Source organism: Lissotriton vulgaris, chromosome 3_1 (assembly GCF_964263255.1).
Source record: "Lissotriton vulgaris chromosome 3_1, aLisVul1.2, whole genome shotgun sequence".
Classification (NCBI taxonomy): domain Eukaryota; kingdom Metazoa; phylum Chordata; class Amphibia; order Caudata; family Salamandridae; genus Lissotriton; species Lissotriton vulgaris.
Window position 1 is genome coordinate 948,637,625 of NC_141689.1, and position 21,813 is coordinate 948,659,437.

Consider the following 21,813-nt stretch of genomic DNA (forward strand, 5'->3'; position numbering starts at 1 on the left):
CCGGGCAAGGGATTTTTTGCGGGATTAAAATTGATTTCCCACCCACCCTCCCTTGGTTGGTGAGGTTGTTTGGTAGTTTTGTGGGGGGGGGGGGGTTCTTAGCGTCCTGATAGGTAAGAGGGTTTTTTGGTGTGAAGGGGGGGGGGATTTGAAAGGGTTTTGTTGGGAGCCGGTGCATCAGGAGTGTTTTTGTATGGGGGTGTCGCTGGAACAGGTGCTGGTGTGCTGTTAAGCCGTCCGGGCTGTTCTTTCTAAGTTATGGAGATCTGGGTTGATTGCAGTGGTGGCTGGTGGAATTTGCAAGTGGTGGGGCGTAACACAAAATAAATGTATACGTATAAGGCTGGCGTTTCATAGGGTTCCCCCCAGAAGATGTGTAAACATTGACATATGTAGATGCAATTTTCAGCAAAATTCTTTGATATATGGGCAAACAATACTATTATATTCACGTATAAAGGAAAACTCATAAAACTTTGTGTTTTTAACTTGTTGTTTGTCTTAGTATAATACTCTTGTACAGTGTAGGCTTTGAACTGAATCACATGCATACCACAGTTGAGAGCTGAGCTCTGGAGCTGAGGCCGAGGGCAGTGCCAGTTCCTCAGAGTGGCCGTCACTGAGTGAAAAAATGTGTTCACAATACATGGTCATCCAATTGTTGGCCTCTCTGCAGAGCGCACAGTGCATTGTTCACACATTCCACTGCATTTCAGTAAAAACGCACATGATGGAAGTATAGAGTAGGCAAAATATTAATAACAACATGTACCACTCCTGGGCACTCCACTTGACCTGCTTGTCATTACTAACAGGTCTGAACTGCAAATTAACACAGACCTCGCATTGTTTCCTAATTAACAAAGAAGAGTTACCGGGTATCGGGGCCACTTTAGTATCGTTCTGTACGTTTTCTGCTCTTTTAATTCTTTGCCGGTAAGGAGTAAAATAACCCTGCAGACCTGATAATGCCTTCTCCTATGAACGAATTAGCCTTGTCTGCACATGCTTCTACTAAGCCACTCTGCCTTCTTCGACTCTTTCGCTCCTGCTATGTCACACCCAACTTGGTCGCCTAAACACCATGAACAATGGTACTCTCCCTAGCAATTAACCCGTGTCACCCGTGCCTCGTTTGGGAGCATTAACTCAATTACCAGTCAACAACCCAACTAAAGCTACGTCAATAGTGTATCTGTTTGACGGGATCTTATTCATGTGCATCAGACCTTCATGTTCTGTCAGCATGGACACGTGAAAACTGCACTTGCTAGACCAAAGTTACTGGCGCACTGTGCACCAGTCTAATTAAACTGTCACCATTTCATGAATAACATTCCCAAGCATGTGGAGAAGAAAGCTCGGTAACGGGTTGCACTCTATGACGCATGCAACAGAATAGACAATCTAAAGCTTTTTAGTGGAAATGTGTAACAACACACACATGCTTTACACTTGTAAATATGAATCATTTACGTCTGACAAAGTGTGGCCTGCTGAGTAATACATATTCCGGGTCTGTCTTAACCTATTTAAGCCCTCGTTTCACTGGACCAGAAAATTCCGACCCTTGCAGAAACCCCAATTCCATCAGAGGTCGGAATTATGAGTGGTGCAGAGTGGATCATACCAGTGTTCACCAAGTATAATAAAGTGCGCAGGCCCGGTTTATTTTCTGCTGGTCAAAATTTCAGGAAAGTAACCGGAGGGGAAAAAAGTCCAAGGAATTACCGGAACCTGCAGTTCTTGGGGCAGTAACCACCAGAAGATAACTATTGTGCCCTATATATAAGCAAAAATGGTAATACGTGTTATGTATTGCACCCAAAACATCCAAGTTGTGCGGCGTCGAATTGTATTAATATCCAGGGCACTCATAATGAGGTTCAAATCCGGCCACAATCCTCTATTTCTGTTTTTTTTTTTTTTACCTTATGAACTTTGAGGAGTTAAACGTGCATACATTCGCGGCTCGCTTGGTGTCGTGCGGGGAGGGGGGGTTATTAAAACAGAGGGCACTGGTCACATGCGAGCACTCGCACTGCTCAGCACTTGTACAGACACGGTTCCTTCCACAGATCGGCGAGTCTCGCCTACGCACAGACGAGCATTGCATTCGCACAACAATAGCCACATGGCTTACTACTGGGCCAGACCCCGCCACATAAAATCTATTTAAACAATCCTACCTGAGGTCCGGCTCCTGAGCAGGCCCCGGGTCTGTTGGCGCCACTACAGACCATCCTGCTGCAGCAGCCAATCCTGGCGTCGCGTGAACAGCGTCACTGCGCCAGGATTGGATTACGAGCAGGACACTATCTGCCCGTAATGAGACCGGGGCCCCGGGTCCCTGCCTATGTATCTGAGTGCTAGGGGTGGGGGTGGGGAGGGAAGGTCTTCTGTACGCATGCACGGGAGAGTCAAAAAATTGACTACTCCGGGATTTAACATGCGCAGGCAGCACCCCGCAGCCTGTCTGTGTGACCTGCCTGCCTGTCACTCTGCCGCAGCCCCGCCCCCCACAATCCACATCCTTATGGATGCCCGATTCGTTCACGCTTTTCCCGGGACAGGTAGCGCGCAGTGCGCTCGGCTTAGATTAATCTTTAAAAAGACTGATTTATTTTTAAAAAGTCATTATTCATTGGCAGTGCGGTCGTCCATGGCTAGTGGGGCAACGCCCCAACGCCCCCAATGGACGCACCGCCACTGGTTGATTGTCATGGGGGGGGCTACGTACAACAAGTTATTTAGCTAGGTAGAGAGGCAAGTTGAAGTTTGCAAATTGTTTTCATGTTTGTTATTTGGGGGGAACCATTTTAGGGGAAGGGGTGTTGGGTTGTTAGGAAAATTATATACTTAGTGAGGTTTAGTTTTGTCCGACACAGGCCAAGGATTTTTGTTTGTGTAAGGTGCATCTGCTTCCAATAAAGCGGCCTTTGTCACACCTTAATTTGAGTCTGTGGTCGGTGCTGTCCCCCCCCCCCCCCCCCCCTCCCCGTTGGGCCCCAAGTATTCTTCTTGTCCTGTAAGGAGACATCACAGAAAATCGTATCTGCTAAAATGGCAGTGCGAGCGCTGCCTCGATGCAAAGACCTCATATAATATTATTTACAACTAAGAACCTTAGTCATACTAGTGCTTAAGATTTCAGTTAGTAGATACATACTCTTCTGCCTAATGCTTATGAGGAGACATTGAACATTTATTTTAAACGGGAGTCCTGTATCTAAAATGTTAAGTTTAAAACTTATCAAAATATAATTGTAGTTGATACCGCTCATTAAAAAAGAGGATCAAGTTAAATTTAGCTATTCCCTTTTTAAGCCATCATCAAACAAATGTCCCAATATTACTATTACATATTAAAACGCATTAGAATGTCTGCACTTCCTTTGTGGAACAAAACAACTCTGATGCACAAGTAATGGTTACAACACAAAGATGGTTAGTGGGGGTAACCTACTTCTGACCAGTACGTTGCTTCTGTGGGTCCTAGATTAAATGTATCCCCATCAAATCATAGACTGCAGCTTCTGACTTCCTGCTACTACTGGTTGTTGCTAAAATGTCTACTGAGTCATACTGAATATTTTGCTTTCAGTAGCCACAGTTTTGTAGCAAACCGTCGATCTCCACAGACAGCCATGCACTCTGAGACACCTCTTTTATTGTTCTTGTCATATTAGTTGCTGGCAAGTACTCACTCTCAGAGGGGAGTATCTTCCTATCCTGGGACCAGTCGACGAGTTGAAGTTTTCAATCATGCACTAATGTTTTAGAAGAGCATTATAAGTGCACTCTTTAAGATGGTGATTGTAAGGAGGATCTCTCTTTTCTGACGGGTTTTAGGTGATGGGTTCAATATCATCAAGACATTGGTCTTTGGGGCTCTATACAAAATGGCTTCCAATCAAAGAGTCCATCAGTGGCTCAACTATTCAGTCGATGACAGGTCCACTCTTTCCTTGGCTAGTCCTGCTCAATTGCTTACCACTGACTAAGAGTATGACAAACAAAGATGCAGTTCTGTGAATAATGGAACGTCAACGAGAAGAAAGCACAATTACTACACCAAGGCAATAGAGAATAACATCCCAAAGAGTTTGCGGCAGGCTTCATTACCTGTCCCCGCCAAACCCATGTTCACAAAAGCCCCCTTTAACAGAATTGAAATACCTTAAAATATGATATTTAATTAATTAAGCAATGGTGGGCAGGGCTGGACTGGGGATCTAAAGCCAGACCCTACAAAAATGTTCAGAACAGCTGGTTCCCTTCCGCTTCTCACTCGATCTCTCTTCCCATCCATATATTTTCTCTCCCTTCTTTCTCGCTCTCATGTCTCTCTTTGATCACTCGTTCTCTCGCCATCCCTCTCTCCCCCTCTTTCTCTCTTGAAACCCACAGTGGCTGCTGAAATTAAACCTAGGGAGCCGGGGATAGTGACAGAGGTACCAGCAGTGGGCCTGGGCTTTCAAAACTGCCCTCCAATCGCTGCAACCAACCCAGGAAAGGCTTAATGGAATAAAAAGCCACTCTGGTTTGATTTCTGTGGTGCAGACAATGTTCAGGGGCTCTACAGTGTCATTATGCATCATTCCTTGCTGCTCTCGGAAGAGTACCAATCTCTCAATGTCTGTGGATCAAACCAATTGGAATTTTCAATTTGGGTAATTTTTTTCAAATAAGGGATAATGTGAATGAACTTTATTCCGGAGTTAGACCATGCTGGGATAATGGTATGCACTCTAAGCAGTGACACACCATTCTGTTTCAACCTTACAATCCAGAGCAGGTATGCCATCCTTGGCGTAGTTCCAACTTTGGACTTTTTTCTGGCTTTGCTGTAGCACCTCCATAAGGGTTTATAATGGGCTCCGAAGAACAGCAGGGTTTTTATTAGTTTTTAAAAATTTTACAAGTGACATCTATATATTTGCATGTGTTGATGGATGGTAATTTGGGAGTACTCCTTAAAACTCTTCCATTCTCTATATGCACAGGATTCTTCAAGAGGGTGTCAAAGGTTTTTATTATGCAACTAAAATCTAATTTAGATCTTGAATACTTGCCTACCCCTAGTTTGCAAAGCTCATGATTTTTCTTTTATTCTCTGGTTGACTATTTCCACACAAACTGGCAATATTTTCTTATCATTCTTGATGTCATTAAAAATGGGGGCACCCAAACAAATCTTTTACTTTTGAAGTCAATGTCAAATGTTAAGAAACCCCTGCTTCTCCCAACACAATGTGTGAATAGCAGAATTTGGCTCTTAGGTTAAGATGATGCTTCAACGTGCTCCTGAAATATACTGCTTTAACGTCATTACATAACAACGTCACTGTATATCGTCAATGCACGTGAAGTCAGGGAAGCATTGTCAGGCCACAACCCTGCCTCATAGTTATCATTGAAAACAGTAATCCTCTGCAGTCAAGCACAAATGTGTGCACTGCGCTACTTCCTGTACATGAGGCGTGGTACAGCATTAACAATGCACTATGAGCCTGTGATCCAGTGCAGGGCACATTGCAGTAAAAGCTACTCAGGATTTGAAAAGGACAGCTGTGGTATATAAATGAGGGTATATGAAATTGTGGTTATTGAAGAGCAAGGTTTTTATGACTTTGAATGAGAGAAAGCTTTTAACCTTGATAAATTGTAGCTATTTAGATTAGTTGCTTCAAGGACCCACTATACTATCTCACCACAGTGGAAGGGTTAGCAACACCTACTGCATTCCTGGCAGTTCCAGAGGAGCCAGAACTTGAGAGGGAGCAATAAAAGGAAGGTCCGGAAACCTCTGTTGAGGCTAATGGAGGTGAAATGTTTATGGATAAGGTACCTGGATTATTGAAACATTGCCTAGGCATTGAACACAAAACAATACCTCCAAACACATTGGAGAAAGACCAAGATGAAGAGGATCTTGATGACTTGCAATGAGCAAATTTGCGGCTCCATCTAATCTACAAAAAGAAGATGAACAAGGTTCTGGCTACACACATGTTTTGTTAAGAGGGCATCTACCTGGTGAGCCTCAATGAGCATTTGTTTCAGGTCTAAGAACCGTAGCAGCCTTGTGACCTTGAAAACTATTTCATGATGGAAATGATGAGACTAACTATTACACAAGAAAAACATTTATTGACAGATAAGTTGACCTTGAACAAAGCAGTCAAAATTGCTAAATGATTTGAATTTATTTTACAAGGAATGACACAGTTAACTCATTATTGTGAAACACTTGAATGAGTACCAAGTATGAATGGTCAGGCAGACGTTAACATGAATTTCAGAATATTTAAATCCTGGGCCACAACCAAGTTATATAGGATGTAAAAGTTTGTTTCCAGTTTGGGTTGGATGGCCATGTCGCTTCAAGCAAAAAAGTGTCCAGCCATTGGTCAGGTATACCATAAAAGTAAAGGGAACTTTGCTTGAGTTTGTAAAGGTAAAAGTGTGTCTACCAAGAGTAACAGAAAACTCAAATTAGAGAAGTATGTGATTCCAACAGATCCGGGGAGTTTACCAAGTTGAGGATAGATGGGCTTTTTGTAAGATTCTTATTGGAGTAAGAATGTTAAGGTGTCAGCTGAGGCTGGTGCTAGGTGCACCTCAGTAGGGAACAACTTGTTGCAACTGTTGGAGACACAGAATTGAATCACCTGCTATTATAATGGTTGGGTACGACAACAAGCTGATTGACATTGTGGGATATGTCAATACTACATTGGAATTCAATGTCATGAGAATTCCCTCAAACGTGTATGCTGTTAAAGATTGGTCATGTTTATTAGTTTGTCCCCAAAAGAGAATTTACCTAAATGGTACCCAAATCATACCAATGTGGTTATGGGATACAATGATATCATGGCAGTGTCTGGAAAGGATCAGGACGAAACATTAAAATAGGCACATCTTTTTAAAATAATTTTTCAGATTCACTAGGTTTACTGAAGGGTTTCATTCACTGTGAGCATGAAAAGACAATGCAGAGGGTAGAACGTACAAAGCAAGAAATATGCTTTCGTGTGTGAGGAAAGACTTAAAGAGGGAGCTTGAGCAGTCGGCACCGTAGGGAGTGATTGAGGAGACATAATCATTTGAATGGTTGTAGTCCGCTAGGCGAATTACTATGTAAGATTGCATGTTGAATTAAGGGAATTGAATAGCTGTGTTTGAGTGGATCGGTACCCTTATCCAACATTGGAGAAAAGCTGATGACAGCTAATGGAGTGATGGTGTGGACCACCCTCATCCTGTTGTTGGCATATCACTAAATTTCTCTCCACCAAAGACTCAAAAGCATTGGCGGGTTTCACAGCACCAGAAGGACCTATCAGGTACAGACAAATGCCTTTCGACTTAGAATCTGCTTTTGTAGGATTATAATGAGCTAATCACCAACCTTTTAAGAAAGTAGCCAACGTATCATAGTGCCAAGATGACATTATGGTCAATGGAGTCTTTCAGGGACCTCATGAAAAGACTTTTCTCCAACCGTTAACTATTCTGGAGGAGAATGATCTCACCACACATTTGCAAGGAATTGTGCAGAATATTTGGGGCACTAGAACATTTATGATGGGGCGGCACTCAAAGAAATTATTGTTTCTGCCCTTGTCGATGCTCCCAGTCCTAAAGCCAAAGACCAGTTAAGGTCCTTCCTGGTACTGCCTGAGTATTATTCAAGGTTCATACCCAGATTTGCACAAAAGACTGTGCAAGTGAGACATCTCATATAAAGAACATGAATTTTGTGTGGGATGAGAGTTGTGAAGAAAGTTTTGCATAACTAAAAAATGACACAGCAAGTGCACCTGCATTAGTACCGTATGATACCCACTGGGCAGACAACCCAGCCCTGGCAATTCAGCTGTTATAGGGGGCCGACAGGGCAGCACTGCTGCAAAAGCAAAACTGGCCCTCAGTAACAAAACCGGCCAAAAACCTACTGCTCTCAAAGTGGCCCCCAAGCTTCTGGCCCTCCAGGAAAACACCCAGTACCCGCTATGGCCAGTCCAGCCCTGAGTGTACCGATGGGCAAAACTATTTGCAAATTATTTCCTGGAGGGAGAGATGCTCTGCATCCAAGGCAAAAAGAACAATTGATGGACGGAATGCTGAAACAATGTCAAACATTCACCCCCAGTACCCAAAGCATTCTGGATTCATATATACTTAGATATCTTTTATAGAAAATGAATGCACAAACATTATTAATTGTATTTCAAGAACATAAAACGAGGGGCTATCGTTCAAACTGTTTTTAGGGGAACATTTATCAGCATTCATTGCTGAGATTGTAGGGGCACATGCATCATTGAAAATTGCATTCGCAAAGGGTGAGAATCGCAAAATTCGGACGTTTGCGAATGCAATTTCATTATTTGGGATGCATCACAATTTTTGTACTGTTCGCAATTTAAGAAATCGCAAAATTGCGATTTCTTAAATTGTGATTGCATTTAAGGAATCTCAAATTGAGATTACTTAAATGCAATGCATCAAACCAAAAACATTAGCGATTTCGCTAATAGGGGGAGCAAATTACCATGAAGTTGACCTTCATGGTAATTTGCAAAAACTTTGAAAAATGCACTAAAGTGCATTTTTCAAAGTTCCATTTTACACACACACATGCCCTTGGGGCATGTGTGTGTGCAAGATGTACTTATAGGTAGATTTCAGGGGTGCAACAGGGTGTCCTTTTGACACCCTGGCACCCTTGAAATTGCATTCTCAATTTGCAATTCTCTAATTCTCTAATCTCGGAAACAGGAGCTGCATTCGGCTCAACCCACGGGCTAAACAGCTCGATTAGCACCGACGCTGTGTTAACTGGTACACACGATCCTTACTGTTTGACGAAACGGCAACCGAGTACCCTCGATTCCGTTCTCCCACTATACGTAAACATCCCGATTAGGACCGGGACGGAATTATCACCGGTCTCCCGATAACGCGCCTTGATCATTCAGATCAGCCCTGAAGATTCACAGCCACATGCTGTGATGAAACACGTGTAGGCTAAAGTGATACACACAGTGATTCTGAAGAAAGAACACTGTTGAACAATAAAATTCGTTTTTTGAAATATTTATGCGTGTATGATCTATCCCATCGCTTTAACCATTTGACCGTTTAAAGTTTGAAATTCAATTTGATACACAAAGTGTGCTCTGGATTCTTGTCCAATTACATTAGAGAGGGGTTTCAGAACCTCTTCTCTCACAGAGGTTAAGGTTTTCCTCTGCCAAGAAGCACCTAATCCTATACCACGAGACTCTAATACTTACCGTGAGCAGCTGAGCGCCATATTCCTGAACACTTAAAAACCTTTTCTCTGACTTTATAAATGAATGGGGAGGTATTTCTTAATTGCGATTCTCAATTGGCGAGTCGCAATTAAGGAATTTTAAGAAATCGCTATTTTTTTAGCGATTTCTTCATGCATGGCCTTTTGCAATTCCTTATTAGCGAATCCTTATTTTTCGCTAATAAGGAATCGCAAATGGCATTGTTGATGCATGTGGCCCTAAGTTCTTACTCTTGATTAGCCCTCCTAATGGTATTTTATACACATTTCCTGTTCCTGTATATAGACAAAGATACTACTGTCAAGAGTCTTGAAGCAAAAGCTGGTGTTTATTTGCCTTGGTATTTGCAGTAGGTATCAACAAAATAATACAGCTACGAATTCTACCCTGCAGGCAGCAAGTTGACTTTAGCTCTCTCTACACACATTACACCCTTCAACCCATCACCACTAATCCTCACATGCATTTTAGAGGCATAGACTGTCAGTGAACAAACTCTTTCAGTCAGGGATGAAGAAAATGACTGTCACCTGCCAGAGTATTTCAGCAAATCGTACAAATTTGCACAACCAAATAGCACATAGACACAGATCCCAGTCATTCCATCGGGCGTGTTTTCTGTGTTTTTTACGAATTCATTCATAAGTTTCTACTCTGGAATTTGCCATATATCCAACATTTTATCATCGCATATGTAATTACGTGACGAGTGCGTTTCCTGAAATGTTTTATTTGACATGATTCATTATTACAGTTGTCCAGTATTAGCTAGCAATTCGGAATCCACGCTTGTGGAATTGGTGTGGTATATTTTGACAAGATGACTCTGAAGTGAGGGTGACAATTATGGGGTCCTATGGAATAAAGTTAAATGAGTGACCATTATGTATTTAATCCCCACATTACTACTGAATTAAAGGGGCTATCGTGTAAATGATGCCACAATATGTCTCAAACCGCACACAGTCTTCATCATACAAAATGATATTCTAGAGTGCATATTGTTTGTAATTGTGAGTGAGGTTGGAATGGGTAAGAAGAACTGTTCTTCTCTCCACCTCATGGCCACATTAAACAAGTGAACCACTCTACAAATGGACACTGCAAGAAGTATTTTGTTCAAAATGATTAAACATTGACATGTAATGCTACGAGTATGTTAGTCAGTAGGATACATTATTTATTGACGCATTCATTGGAAAAACGTCACTTGCAGCATACTTAGGAGTTGATAAGCGTTGACGTCATAGCAGTGCAAGGCTTTATAGGTGCATGCATGACCATGCGCTTGATGGCATCAGAAGCAGGGACGTGCAAGTGATGGCGGCGGAGCCAATGGGCATGCATGTTATATACCAATGAATTCTGGGAAGTGCAAGAGTTGCATCAGAGAACATGAGCACTTAAGTGACACAACAGCGTGCCTCAACAAATGAATGATTCTTCCGAACACCCGTCTCGCCAAGCGATGACTTAAGAGCAAATGGTTATGCATGCACGAACATTGGAGTGCATGGTAATTCTGACTGTTGACTCAAATGTGATGACCAAGCATGTGATAACATTTAATAATCGGTGTATCTAAGTGCTGCCGTAAGGCCCTATGATTATGCGGGTGATGAGATCAAATCATGTTGGCATGTAAGTGATAAAGTCGAGGTACATGGAAATGCAAGCAATTACATAGATGCACATGGTCAGACAAGTGATGACAACAGAACACATGCATAAGCAAATTGGTGACATCAGAACGCAAGCATATGTAAACAGTGACATCAGAACATGCAAGCGTTGAGATAACAACACTGTCATGCAAGAGATGAGACGATGGGTATGGAAACGATGAAATCAGAAGGTAGGAGTACGCAGGTGACATCATAGCACTGACTAACACAATATTAAACTAGAGTACCTGGGCATGCAAGTGATTATCGGCCAGTACAGAGTCAAGCAAATAATAACTCAAAGTGCACCCACCAACCTTAAAAGAATCAGCAACACAAAGCATTCAGTGGAACAGGTGGGCTAGTGACTTGCAACATTGGCAAATGTAAGAACTTAATTTATTTTTTCCTTAGTTTTATTTCTCAATTTTGGCTTTCCTCATATTTTGTACATTAGATAGAACAACATCACATATGAATAGTGTGATTGGGTAAGTTTAGCCCAGCAATCACTATGCCCAATTGGAATATGCGGCTTGTTATGCATCAAAGAGACTACAGGAAGGTCAAAGACATCTGGATTCTTTTGGGGTTATCACTATATAGATAGAAAGAGAAACAATAAGCCACCTGGACCATGACGAATTGAGATTTAAGACATGCCGAAAGCTGAATAGCCACACTCAGTCAAAAGGCCCACAATTGGGCTAGGGGACAGAAAGATGTGTCTGCCATTTCTCGCTCGTTCTATGTGAGTCATAACGCATATTCGGTGGTGAATGTTAGTCTATCACCTTTAACAAGTGTATTTTATAATAAAGCACGGATACAAGTGCTGCTGTGACATAAGGTCATATTTTGTTAGAGTTTAAAAAATCACCAGAATTCAACTGAGTGTAGCCACTCATTTTTCAGCAACTTTTTCAAACTATGTTAGATCATTTAATCATGCCTTTTTTCAATTTGAAAAAAAATATTGGAATGTATACCATAAAAGGCAGGGTCGGTAAATCCTTCTTTACCTGAATAGAAAACAAAATGTAAGAATCGGTAAATGTGGCATGAAATTAATAGCTACCACTTGCAATACAGATAGGTTTTGAAAGTTGAAAAAACCAGAAAGTTACATCTCTATCCCATTTGTGCGCAGGCTACGTTAGAGTGAAAAAACAGCAAACCAAAAACAAAACACAGGGAAAAGGATAGTTGTTGATCATTCCCGTTCCCTTTAAACAAGCACAAATACTCAAGAATACGAAAAAGGGGCACATAATTAATCACACAGAACAATATGAGGCAGGTGCACATCTGCTGCTATTTAAATTTGATTTTGACTTCATTGATATTGAATGGCCTTCAGTGAGTGTCTGGTGAGGTCCAGGTATCGCCTTTAACACTTCAAATGCTTTCGCCACCCAGTTATCGTTGATGACTGAGGTGAAATATGCCCCACGATCTTAAGATAACCACTATGAACGCAGTTGTTCAAAGCATATAGCAAAGATGGCGTTCGGATCTATCTATCTAACTATCTATCTATCTATCTATCTATCTATCTATCTATCTATCTATCTATCTATCTATCTATCTATCTATCTATCTATCTATCTATCTATCTATCTATCTATCTATCTATCTATCTATCTATCTATCTATCTATCTATCTATCTATCTATCTATCCTGGGCTGCCTTGCTTCCACCCGGCAGACATTTTGCCCAGCAATTCATTTTGTGTTCCCTGCTTACACTCTTCTGGGCAGGGAACAGCAGCGTCCTAGGGGATAGTATCCTCAGTACACTGATTTGATGGGCCCCTGTGAATGGGGTCACCAAAGTCAGTACATAGCTAAGTAGGGGGTGGACCCCCCAAATTAAAAGCTGCTAGTCCCAGGGGATGGTGCCTCGGGGGCCTCTCTAAGGCAAACAATTACTTTGGCCCTGGGAGTTTGGGTTCCTGGGGCTTTACAGGGCTGGGAGAGGGGGGGCGACATGCTTCCCTCCACCTAACAAATTAGTCAGCCCCAATGGATGGGTGCCAGAGGCCTTACAGAGGCTGTGGGCTGCATGCCCATCTCTCCATAATTAATGTATCAGCCCCGGGGGATGGATTTTTCAGAGCCTTCTAGAGTCTTGAGAATAGGCCTGCATGCCCCCCCCCCCCCAAAAAAAATATACTTTTTTTATATAGTCTTTGGCCCCAAGGAATCTCCTCCACCAGGCTTAGGGGGTAGGGTATCCCCACCATCCATGCCCCTATCTGCTTTTTAAATACTATTTACAGGCTGGGGACTGAGTCCCCAAGTCCAAAAATGGCTATTGATGTGGTGGCAGCCACTCAGATCTTATCTTGAGTTCTGTTGGATCTTTGGTGGATTCTCATCTCTATATATACATATATTTTGAGCCTTAATTTCTCAAAAACTACTGAACAGATTTACACCAACTCACAAAAAGCATGCTTTCTGCACCAAGATGTAGCTTTCAGCCAAATTTGGTGTTATTTCATTTCAAGATTGGAGGCTAGCATTATGCATAAATAACCTTTGATGCTACTCCAGCCAGGTGCCATATATGTACTTTATTTGACCTGAATGCAAATGTGTTTGGGGAAGAGCCTGGAGGGCAGGTTTAAACACCAGGATTCTGCTGCAGCTGTATAAACTGTAATCATTAGAGGACAGTGTGAATCAATCGTATAGGCAAATTGTACTTGTAAATATCAAGCTTGCAGTCTCCATCATTCATACCTGGTCCTACTGCAAATTTTCAATAGTAGGCTAAACAATGATGTTTTTTTAAAATACTATAAACACTGCCTCAAACTGCCACAACCTGTTCAGAAATCTACCATAAACCAAGAATATCTAAAGAATTCTGCTGATATCAATGGAGTCCAGATATGTTTCAGGAGTTCTTGTCATCTGATAAACTGCTTAAAGGATAATTCCCCTCTTTGTGGTAGTGACATGCAGATGTTTGTCATATTCTCGTTGGCCTGCTGAGTGAAGGTAACTAGCCTCATCTTGTTCACCTGAATTCAAAGGCTAAAATTGGCTGAGTTCCATGTACATCATTTGTCAATCCCAGCCAAACTTGAAATTATGTCAGTGGTATATTCCTAAACCCAAGCACAAAAAGGGATGTCTACTAGCTTATGGGCCAAAGTCGCAGAGCTGCTATTTCTTCCCTGTACTTGGTCCGATCACTCATTTATCCATTTCTCCTTACCAATCTTAGAGTCATCGAAACCAAATATATTTCAGATCAAAATGACACATCAATGGCATAAAACAACCCAAAAAAATAATTTTTGAACCCGTGAACCGCGGCGGTAATTCCACCGCGGTGCGGGCGTTTTCGTGCACGGGCGGGGCCGCGTCGGCCATTGGCCGACGGCAGCACTGGGGAGGTAGTGCTGCCGTCAGCCAATGGCCGACGGCAGCAAGGAAAGGGTTAATGTGTTGTTTTTTATTGCCATTTTCATAATCACAGTAACAATGCTGACATAGTGGTGAAAGTCACAGTATTTCAAGGAGAAACAACACATAACACCCCATAATCATAACACATTTGACAAGTACAGTGCATTAATGTCGGTGTCCATGGGTAGTTGCGAAAAAAAATATTAGCTGATAGCGTTTACTTAACATAGGCTATACGTCTTTGCATCATCTCTTTTGTTACCATGCCATTTCGGCATTCTCAGCCTTTCATGGATCTACGGTGGAGACCCATGGGGTGGGCCAATAGCTCACAGAGTATTGCCGCCCAGGCCAGGAATTCGGCAACCAGTTTATTGTGTCTGCGTGTTTTGCACATGTGTCTTTCCTCCATCATGTCTCTCAGCCAGTCTGTTAATTTAAGCACAATCTGCAAGAGCCATCATATAGCGATCATGCGTTTCTCCAGCACTAGGCCCAGGATGAGAAATGTTCTCCTTAGTTTTTTTCTTTTTGTTAGTGGGTATAAACCCCAGTAAAAAGAAACCCACCTCCCTAGGAATATTCCATTCCCTGGCAGTTCCAGTGCAGCGAGAACCACCCTTCAATATTCATCCAAGGCTGAACACCCTCAATACATATGTATGAAGCCCACATTCACTTCCTTGCAACGGCGGCACCTAGGGGAACGCTCTGGGTACATTGCATAGAGCCTCTTAGGTGTGAGATAAACTTGATGTATCACATTATATTGCAGTAGTTTAAACCGCACATTCATAGACATGGACTTTACCCCTTCATGTTTACCCTCCCAGTCTTTTGGGGAGAGGGATGTCTCTAAAATCTCCTGACATTTGTACTGTATTGAGAGCTCAATCAGGGGAGCATCCTCCATCAGTGCCCGGAAAGTATGGGAAATCAGTCTCCTTCCACCCGCCATGGCCAACAGTGTATCCAGTGTATGGGAAATCAGTTGCTGCGATTTTAACAAACTGAAGGAATTGTCCTGATCGAAGCTGAAGTGTGTCTATGGAGTCTGTGCAAAGGGAGCCCTCCTCAGCACTATCCTGACTGCTCGCTCCCAAGCCCCACACACCTGTCTGACTGCATAGGGCATGGCGGCTCTCGTCCCCATCAACAATAACTTGTGCAATGGAACTCCATTGCAGGTACCTTACAGTAACCTGTATTCTCAACTCTCCAGTTCATCCAACCAGTGGACCGCATGCTGCAATTGCGCAGCAAGATAGTAAAGTTCCAGGCAGGGTAACTCAAGACCACGCCTACTCCATGGGCACTTCAAAGTGGTCAAGCTAACCCTTTTCCTCCCATTAGCCCATAGTATTTCCACTATCAACCTTTGTAGGTCTGCAAAGTATCTCCTGGGGATTTTGAAGGGCGTCCCTTAGAAAATATACAGACAACAAGGGAGCATTATCATCATCAGTAATGCCAGCTTCCGCATCAAGGAAAGGTGAAGCGAGTTCCAGAATTTGATTGAGGAATTCAATCTATCTATCACTCTTCCCATGTTTACAGTTTCAAACTCCCGGACTTCACGCGTGACTCTGATTCCCAGATATCTCACTGCCTCTGTCTCCGATGGAAGTTCTAGTTGGAGGTAAACCTTGCCCTGGTAAACCTGCCAGCAGCCCTAATGGAAATGGTTTTAATTCAGTGCGATTTACACAATATTCCAGTTAAGTCTGCAAATTCGGCCAGGAACCGCCAACATAATAGAACCGAGTTCACGGGGCTGCATAAGTACAGCAAAACATAATTGTCGCATAAGGAGACCTAGTGTGTGGTCTCCCCAATCTTTGTCCTCCATCCCTGCAACCTGGTCCATAACCGTCAAGCCAGTGGCTCCATTACCAGGGCAAAGAGTAGGGGTGATAATGGGCACCCCTGTCATGTCCCCCGATTCAGAGTGAATCATCTCAACACCGGCCCCGACACTCACCCATATCGAGGGGTGCAGTATATTAATTGGACCCATGTAATATAGGTCCCCCCAACGCCACTCTTGCAATGCACCTCCCACAGAAACTCCCATGACAGGGAATCAAAAGCTTGTTCAATACGTAGCAGTACCAGTGCGCACCGGCCATCCTCTAAAATTGGGGAATGCATCACCAGGGGCAGTCTCCTCAAATTCCAAAGGTTGTTCCTGCGAGGGTTAAACCTGCACTGATCTTCGGCGATCAGCTGGGGCATGTACTCCAGCAGTTTAGTAGCCAATACTAAGTATTTGTACATCTACATTGACCATTGATAAGGGGTGGTAGGACTTCACCTCTGTGCCATCTCTGTCAGGCTTGGGGAGCATGACTATGAGTGCATTCCTCATGGAGGCAGGGAGTATCCTCATACCATATGCTTCATTGTATACCTTTATCAGCTGGTCAGCCATTTCCCCAGCTCTGCTTTGAAAAACTTCTGCTGGCAGGCTGTCCCCCCAGGGGCCTTGGCTGTCTTCAAGTCTCTTATTGCAGCCATGAGTGCTTCCCTAGCACTGGGCGTGTCTACCCGTCCCTTTCCTCTAGGTACAGGGAGGCCATTCGAATAGCCGCTAAGTAAGTGGTTCTCACCTGCTTGTTACTGTCTAGTGTGGCACCCTGTACACCTCCTGCAAATGTGTCGCAAATACCTCTGAGACGCCCTGCTGTGAGTTCCTCATATGTCCCTGTGAGTCCTGTATCCCTACTATGGGCGAGTGATGGGTCTTGCCGTAGATAAGAATGACAAGCATTCTACTAGCCCCTTCCACGTGGAGATGCTGTCTGAAATTGGAATGGACACATTTGCCTAACCTGTCCCTGGTTTCCAATAGCTCCCGCTTGCACTCCTTTCATTCAGGAAATCAAACAGGTGGGGGAGGTGTGATGCAGCGGCCAGGGCAGCTGACTTCGGAGCACAGGGGTCACGGTTCGATGCTCAGCACCGTGTGCCTCTGGGCAATAGCTCACTTAATTTCCACAACGGCCCCCAGCGCCTTAAGACCTGTAAGGGTGAGTAGTTGCGCTATATAAAAACGGACTTACATATAAAGAGGCCACTCAACCACCCCTCGTTCCAGGACACCCAGTTGCTGCTGAAGCCCATCGAAAGACCTAGTAAGTTGTTGTTTGACACCATACGTGACTTTCGTGCATTCACAGAGTAGTACCTCTTTCCTTGTGTCCCATTCCAAATCTCCGATGGTCGCGCTACCCCAGCTTTTTAGTAAAATAATGATCAAGGACTTCCGCTACCGCACCCGCAAACACCAAGCCCAACAACGCATGTGCCCTCATCCTCCATACCCGCACGCTGGGTGTCTCTCTATGTACTCGAAACAATACTACGACCAGTGAATTATCAGATGGATAGTGCCCCATATAAGAAACACTTTCCACACATGGCAGCAAGGCACCCAATACTAGACAATAGTCAATACGTCCAATAGCCGGAACAAAGCAGGAGTAAGTCCTAATCTATGGGTAGCGTGTCTCCATATATTCTGCAGTCCCAGTCCCCTCATCAATTCTCGAAGAGCACTCGTCATTGTGGGTTTGGTGTCGGGAGGGGAGACAATCCATTGCACCATTTAGTACACAATTGAGATTCCCAACCAGAATTATTTCTGGGCCCACGTGGTCTGTGGCCGCACTCAGAACTGTTCCAAAAGACAAAAGATTCATAATCATCAACATTGGGAGCATACACGTTCACCAAACAAACATCACCCCTTACGCCATAAAGGGACCACAAGGCGCTATCCAGGTCAAAGCTCCTCTAGCATAGCTTGAATATGATGTTGAAAAGATTTAACCCCACTACCTACGTTATAGATGTTTGAATCATGTTCCCCATGTATGTGTCTCTCGAAGGAAGGCCACAGAAACTCCATACCGATGGAGGTAAGAGTAAAGACTTTGTTGTTTGCTAGGCTGGCCTAGTCCCTGAACATACTAGGTCATACATTTCCATTCTGTAGCCATATCTAGTTGAAACACGCACCGTGGCACATATGCATAAGTGCATAAACAAAACAGGGATTGGAGGGTCCAAGGGAATATTTATCGACCACACACTGCTATAACCCCCAGGAATACAGTAACAACAAATAATAGCGGTGGGTCAAGAAGAAGAAAAAGGGGAATGATTGACTCTGCAACTGACAGATTGTGCTCTCAAATCATGTGATATGAACTGACAAGACTATGATTACCAGGGGTACTTCTTTCAGGTTTGAAGAAAATACCCATCAGTATTCGACCTGTGCCACCCTTTTCATCATATGGGTTCCTCCATACCACGAAGGAAGATAGTCTACGATAGTTGTTTTTTGTAGGTAGACTCAAATGCAACCCAGTGATGTGTAGATAGATAGTTGGGGCGACAGGAGATTACTGTTAAGCAGTGCATGTGAAAAAAGTGTGATAATAAACAAAAAAGTGTTATTAAAATTAGATAGACAGGAGGCAAGAAACTTTAATAAACACCTCAATCTGTCAGTTGCAGAGTCAGTCATTCCCCTTTTTCTTCGTCTTGACCCACCGCTATTATTTGTTGTTACATATGCATAAGTACCACCATAAAGTCAGTTTCCCTTGATCCCACATTCAAACTCTTGGCCCATAGCAACAAGTAACTCTCCCCACCCACAGGCTCTGAGTCCAAACTATGATGGCTGATCCCAACTTGGGCAACCCTTAGGTCCCACTGCCCCATCCCCCCATGGAGGCAACCGCCTCAACTAAAGAAAATGCATAAAACTTAGGGCCCAGCAACCCGTCAGCCCCGGGAATGGCTCTTAATCCACCCAACCAGACTGTGGCCCAATTCGAACTCACATATTACTACATTGCCGACTATAGCGAATGACGTATGATGTACATTACAACACAAATTACAATCACACCCCAACCATAGATTGAACAGGGTGGTATCCAGATTGTTTCACCCGATCTTGGGCAGAAATGTCATGGAGAATTCAAGAAGATAGTACAACTATGAGTGTGGTCCATAAGATGCGGGACACATTATACTTGCACAACCTCCATGCTGTCACCCTACGAACCAAAGAATGGATTGCAATAACTTTACAGGATTAGGCATTTGAAATGCCTAAATCTGATTAGAACTTTATCCCAGCATTTATTAATTGCCTTAATAAGGCACTCAGGGAACAGGTCTAACCTATTAGTCACCATTTTACGAACACAGAGAAGCCTGTGCCATGGTTCTCTCCAGAGTTAGTGGCTGCCAAAACCAAACTACAATGGTTAGAGAACCAATGGTCCAAGACCAATTAGAGCGACGAAAGAGAAAAATTTAAATCAGTAATTACAGAGTATAAACAAGTATTGCTAGCCACAAAAATGGCACTGTACACTTATAGGTACAGGAATGGGGCAACAAACCAAGGCAAATGAAGGAACACCCTCTTGTGATCGGTGCAATCCGAAGGGGAGAGCAAGCATCTGCAGCCTGTTCACTCATACCAAAGTGCTTCATAAAAGGCAGAAAGCAGATGTACACGCGAGTTGGGCTCCTAGGGCACTTTATATACTACGGCCCCCGTATTAAACTAGGTTGTAATGTCCTTGTCTGTTTCATAGTTCACCTTTAAGAAGGTGCACGAGGCGCATACAGGGATAATGCGCCCTGTTATGGGTAATGGGCTTCCTTTATAGGATCTGAGGACTTGCAACAGGCCTGAGTTCAGTAGGCCCACACTTCAACAGGAGGCTAGAGATCCCCCTTCAGGTGGGTGCAGTGAGTGGCTGGGCCCACCTGCAGGGTGATTGTCTACAGGGGTTGATGGGACTCCCTTTCCTTCCTTTCACAAGGCACCCTCGAGTAGCACACTGGCTTTACACCACCTCTCTATGGTGCACAGTCGGTGCACCACCTCATGATGTCTTTGCATTTGTGATTGTATTCATAATTTGATGCAAGCGCAAATGCTAAATGTTTCTCTCATCTGCAGGAGCTGAGCGTCCATGCAAATAAGGCAACACCCCATTAAGACAGCTCAGTACTATATGTGTACAGGCGCTAGCTGTATCAAAGAAGATGCCACACAATAGTCTGCGGTTCCTTCTGTAATACTACAGTGCCCCGAGGGTTACAGATCACGGGTACACATATGCCCAATGCGTCCCTATGAAACTGATTGTAATATGGTCTCAGTTACTAAATGTGCTTAGTAATGGCAGTAGTGTTGTATGGAGAACTACATTTCAAGTCAGTTGATTTATCGAAACATCAATATTTTAATTGTTTTCATTTTTAGTCTAAAAAACAATGCTCTTTGAGATTTCACTGATATTCTGCAGTGTGCTACGTCACTTTCGCTTACTAGGCAGGTGTATCACACAGTCGTTATCTAATGAACAGATCACTGGAGAGATCTGTGTGCAGCTGGCAGGGCACAGGTAATTCCATCAGCCTTTTATCTTCAACAGGTAGATTAAAATGGGTACCATTCTGTATCAAGTATTATAGCACCAAGATGACACTTGGTATCTGCGGAATATTGATAGTTCAGAGTGCCATGGTGGTTATGTGTGTTGGATAACATTAAACACAGTTCAGTTTAGCACACTTTTGAAATCCCCCCATCCAGGAGCTGCATTATGTGCAGTGACCTGGGACACAAAGTGCATGTGCGCCTGTTCACTGTCCCCCCAAAGCACTGTAGTGATACAAAGGGGCTGCAGAGGCTTGTATGCCTCTTCTGCAATATAGATAGTGCCGGCATACATACAGCACCAGTGCTACTTTAGTCTCTCATTTTCAAGGGGGGTGCCCCCATGAAAATGAAGACTTGGGCCCGATTCGCAGAACTAACTTAAGACAAAATCCTAAACGTACTACTTTTGGTATTCACAGAAGTTAGGATTTTGTCCTAAAACAGACTTAAGACAGACTTAAGTTAGGATTCTGTCTTAAGTCTGTCTTAAGACAAAATCCTAACTTCTGTGAATACCAAAAGTAGTAAGTTTTTAGGATTTTGTCTTAAGTTAGTTCTGTGAATCAGCTTCTTTGTCTCTGCGGAGGCACAGTATTATGGATGCGGGAGCAGAGGCCTTCAGGAGGCGCAGAATCAGTATGCCACAAAGATGGTGTGCATTGTGCAGTGTGCCCCTCCAGAGGTAGCCCTTTGGAAGGGGGAACGAGGGTCCTATGGACGCCCCAGACATCCTCCTGCAGACGGGTGCAGTCAGGCATTGCACCGGCCTGCAAAGTGCAGGCCGCCCTTTAAAGTGCAGACAGGCGCTGGGTGCATAGTGCTTCAAGCAGCTGGTCTGTCTTTCCCTAATCTGCTGCCTCTTGTGCCCCCAGGGCAGGCACGGGTTCGCGGCTGCCGTGGGAGCAGAACATTGATT

General features: G+C 43.6%; 1 protein-coding gene across 6 annotated transcripts in view; it reads right to left on the reverse strand.

The window, feature by feature from the left end:
* The window catches only part of NTRK2 (neurotrophic receptor tyrosine kinase 2), a 528,847-nt gene that overhangs the window by 316,303 nt on the left and 190,731 nt on the right, over positions 1 to 21,813 (reverse strand). For 4 of the 6 annotated variants that reach the window (XM_086961298.1, XM_086961301.1, XM_086961297.1 and 1 more), the window contains one exon: positions 11,983 to 12,015. The exons of the other annotated variants lie outside the window; for them this stretch is intronic. In XM_086961298.1, the coding sequence (XP_086817424.1) occupies positions 11,983 to 12,015 (33 nt within the window). The remainder of the gene's footprint in view (positions 1 to 11,982; positions 12,016 to 21,813) is intronic. 6 annotated transcript variants of the gene reach the window in all.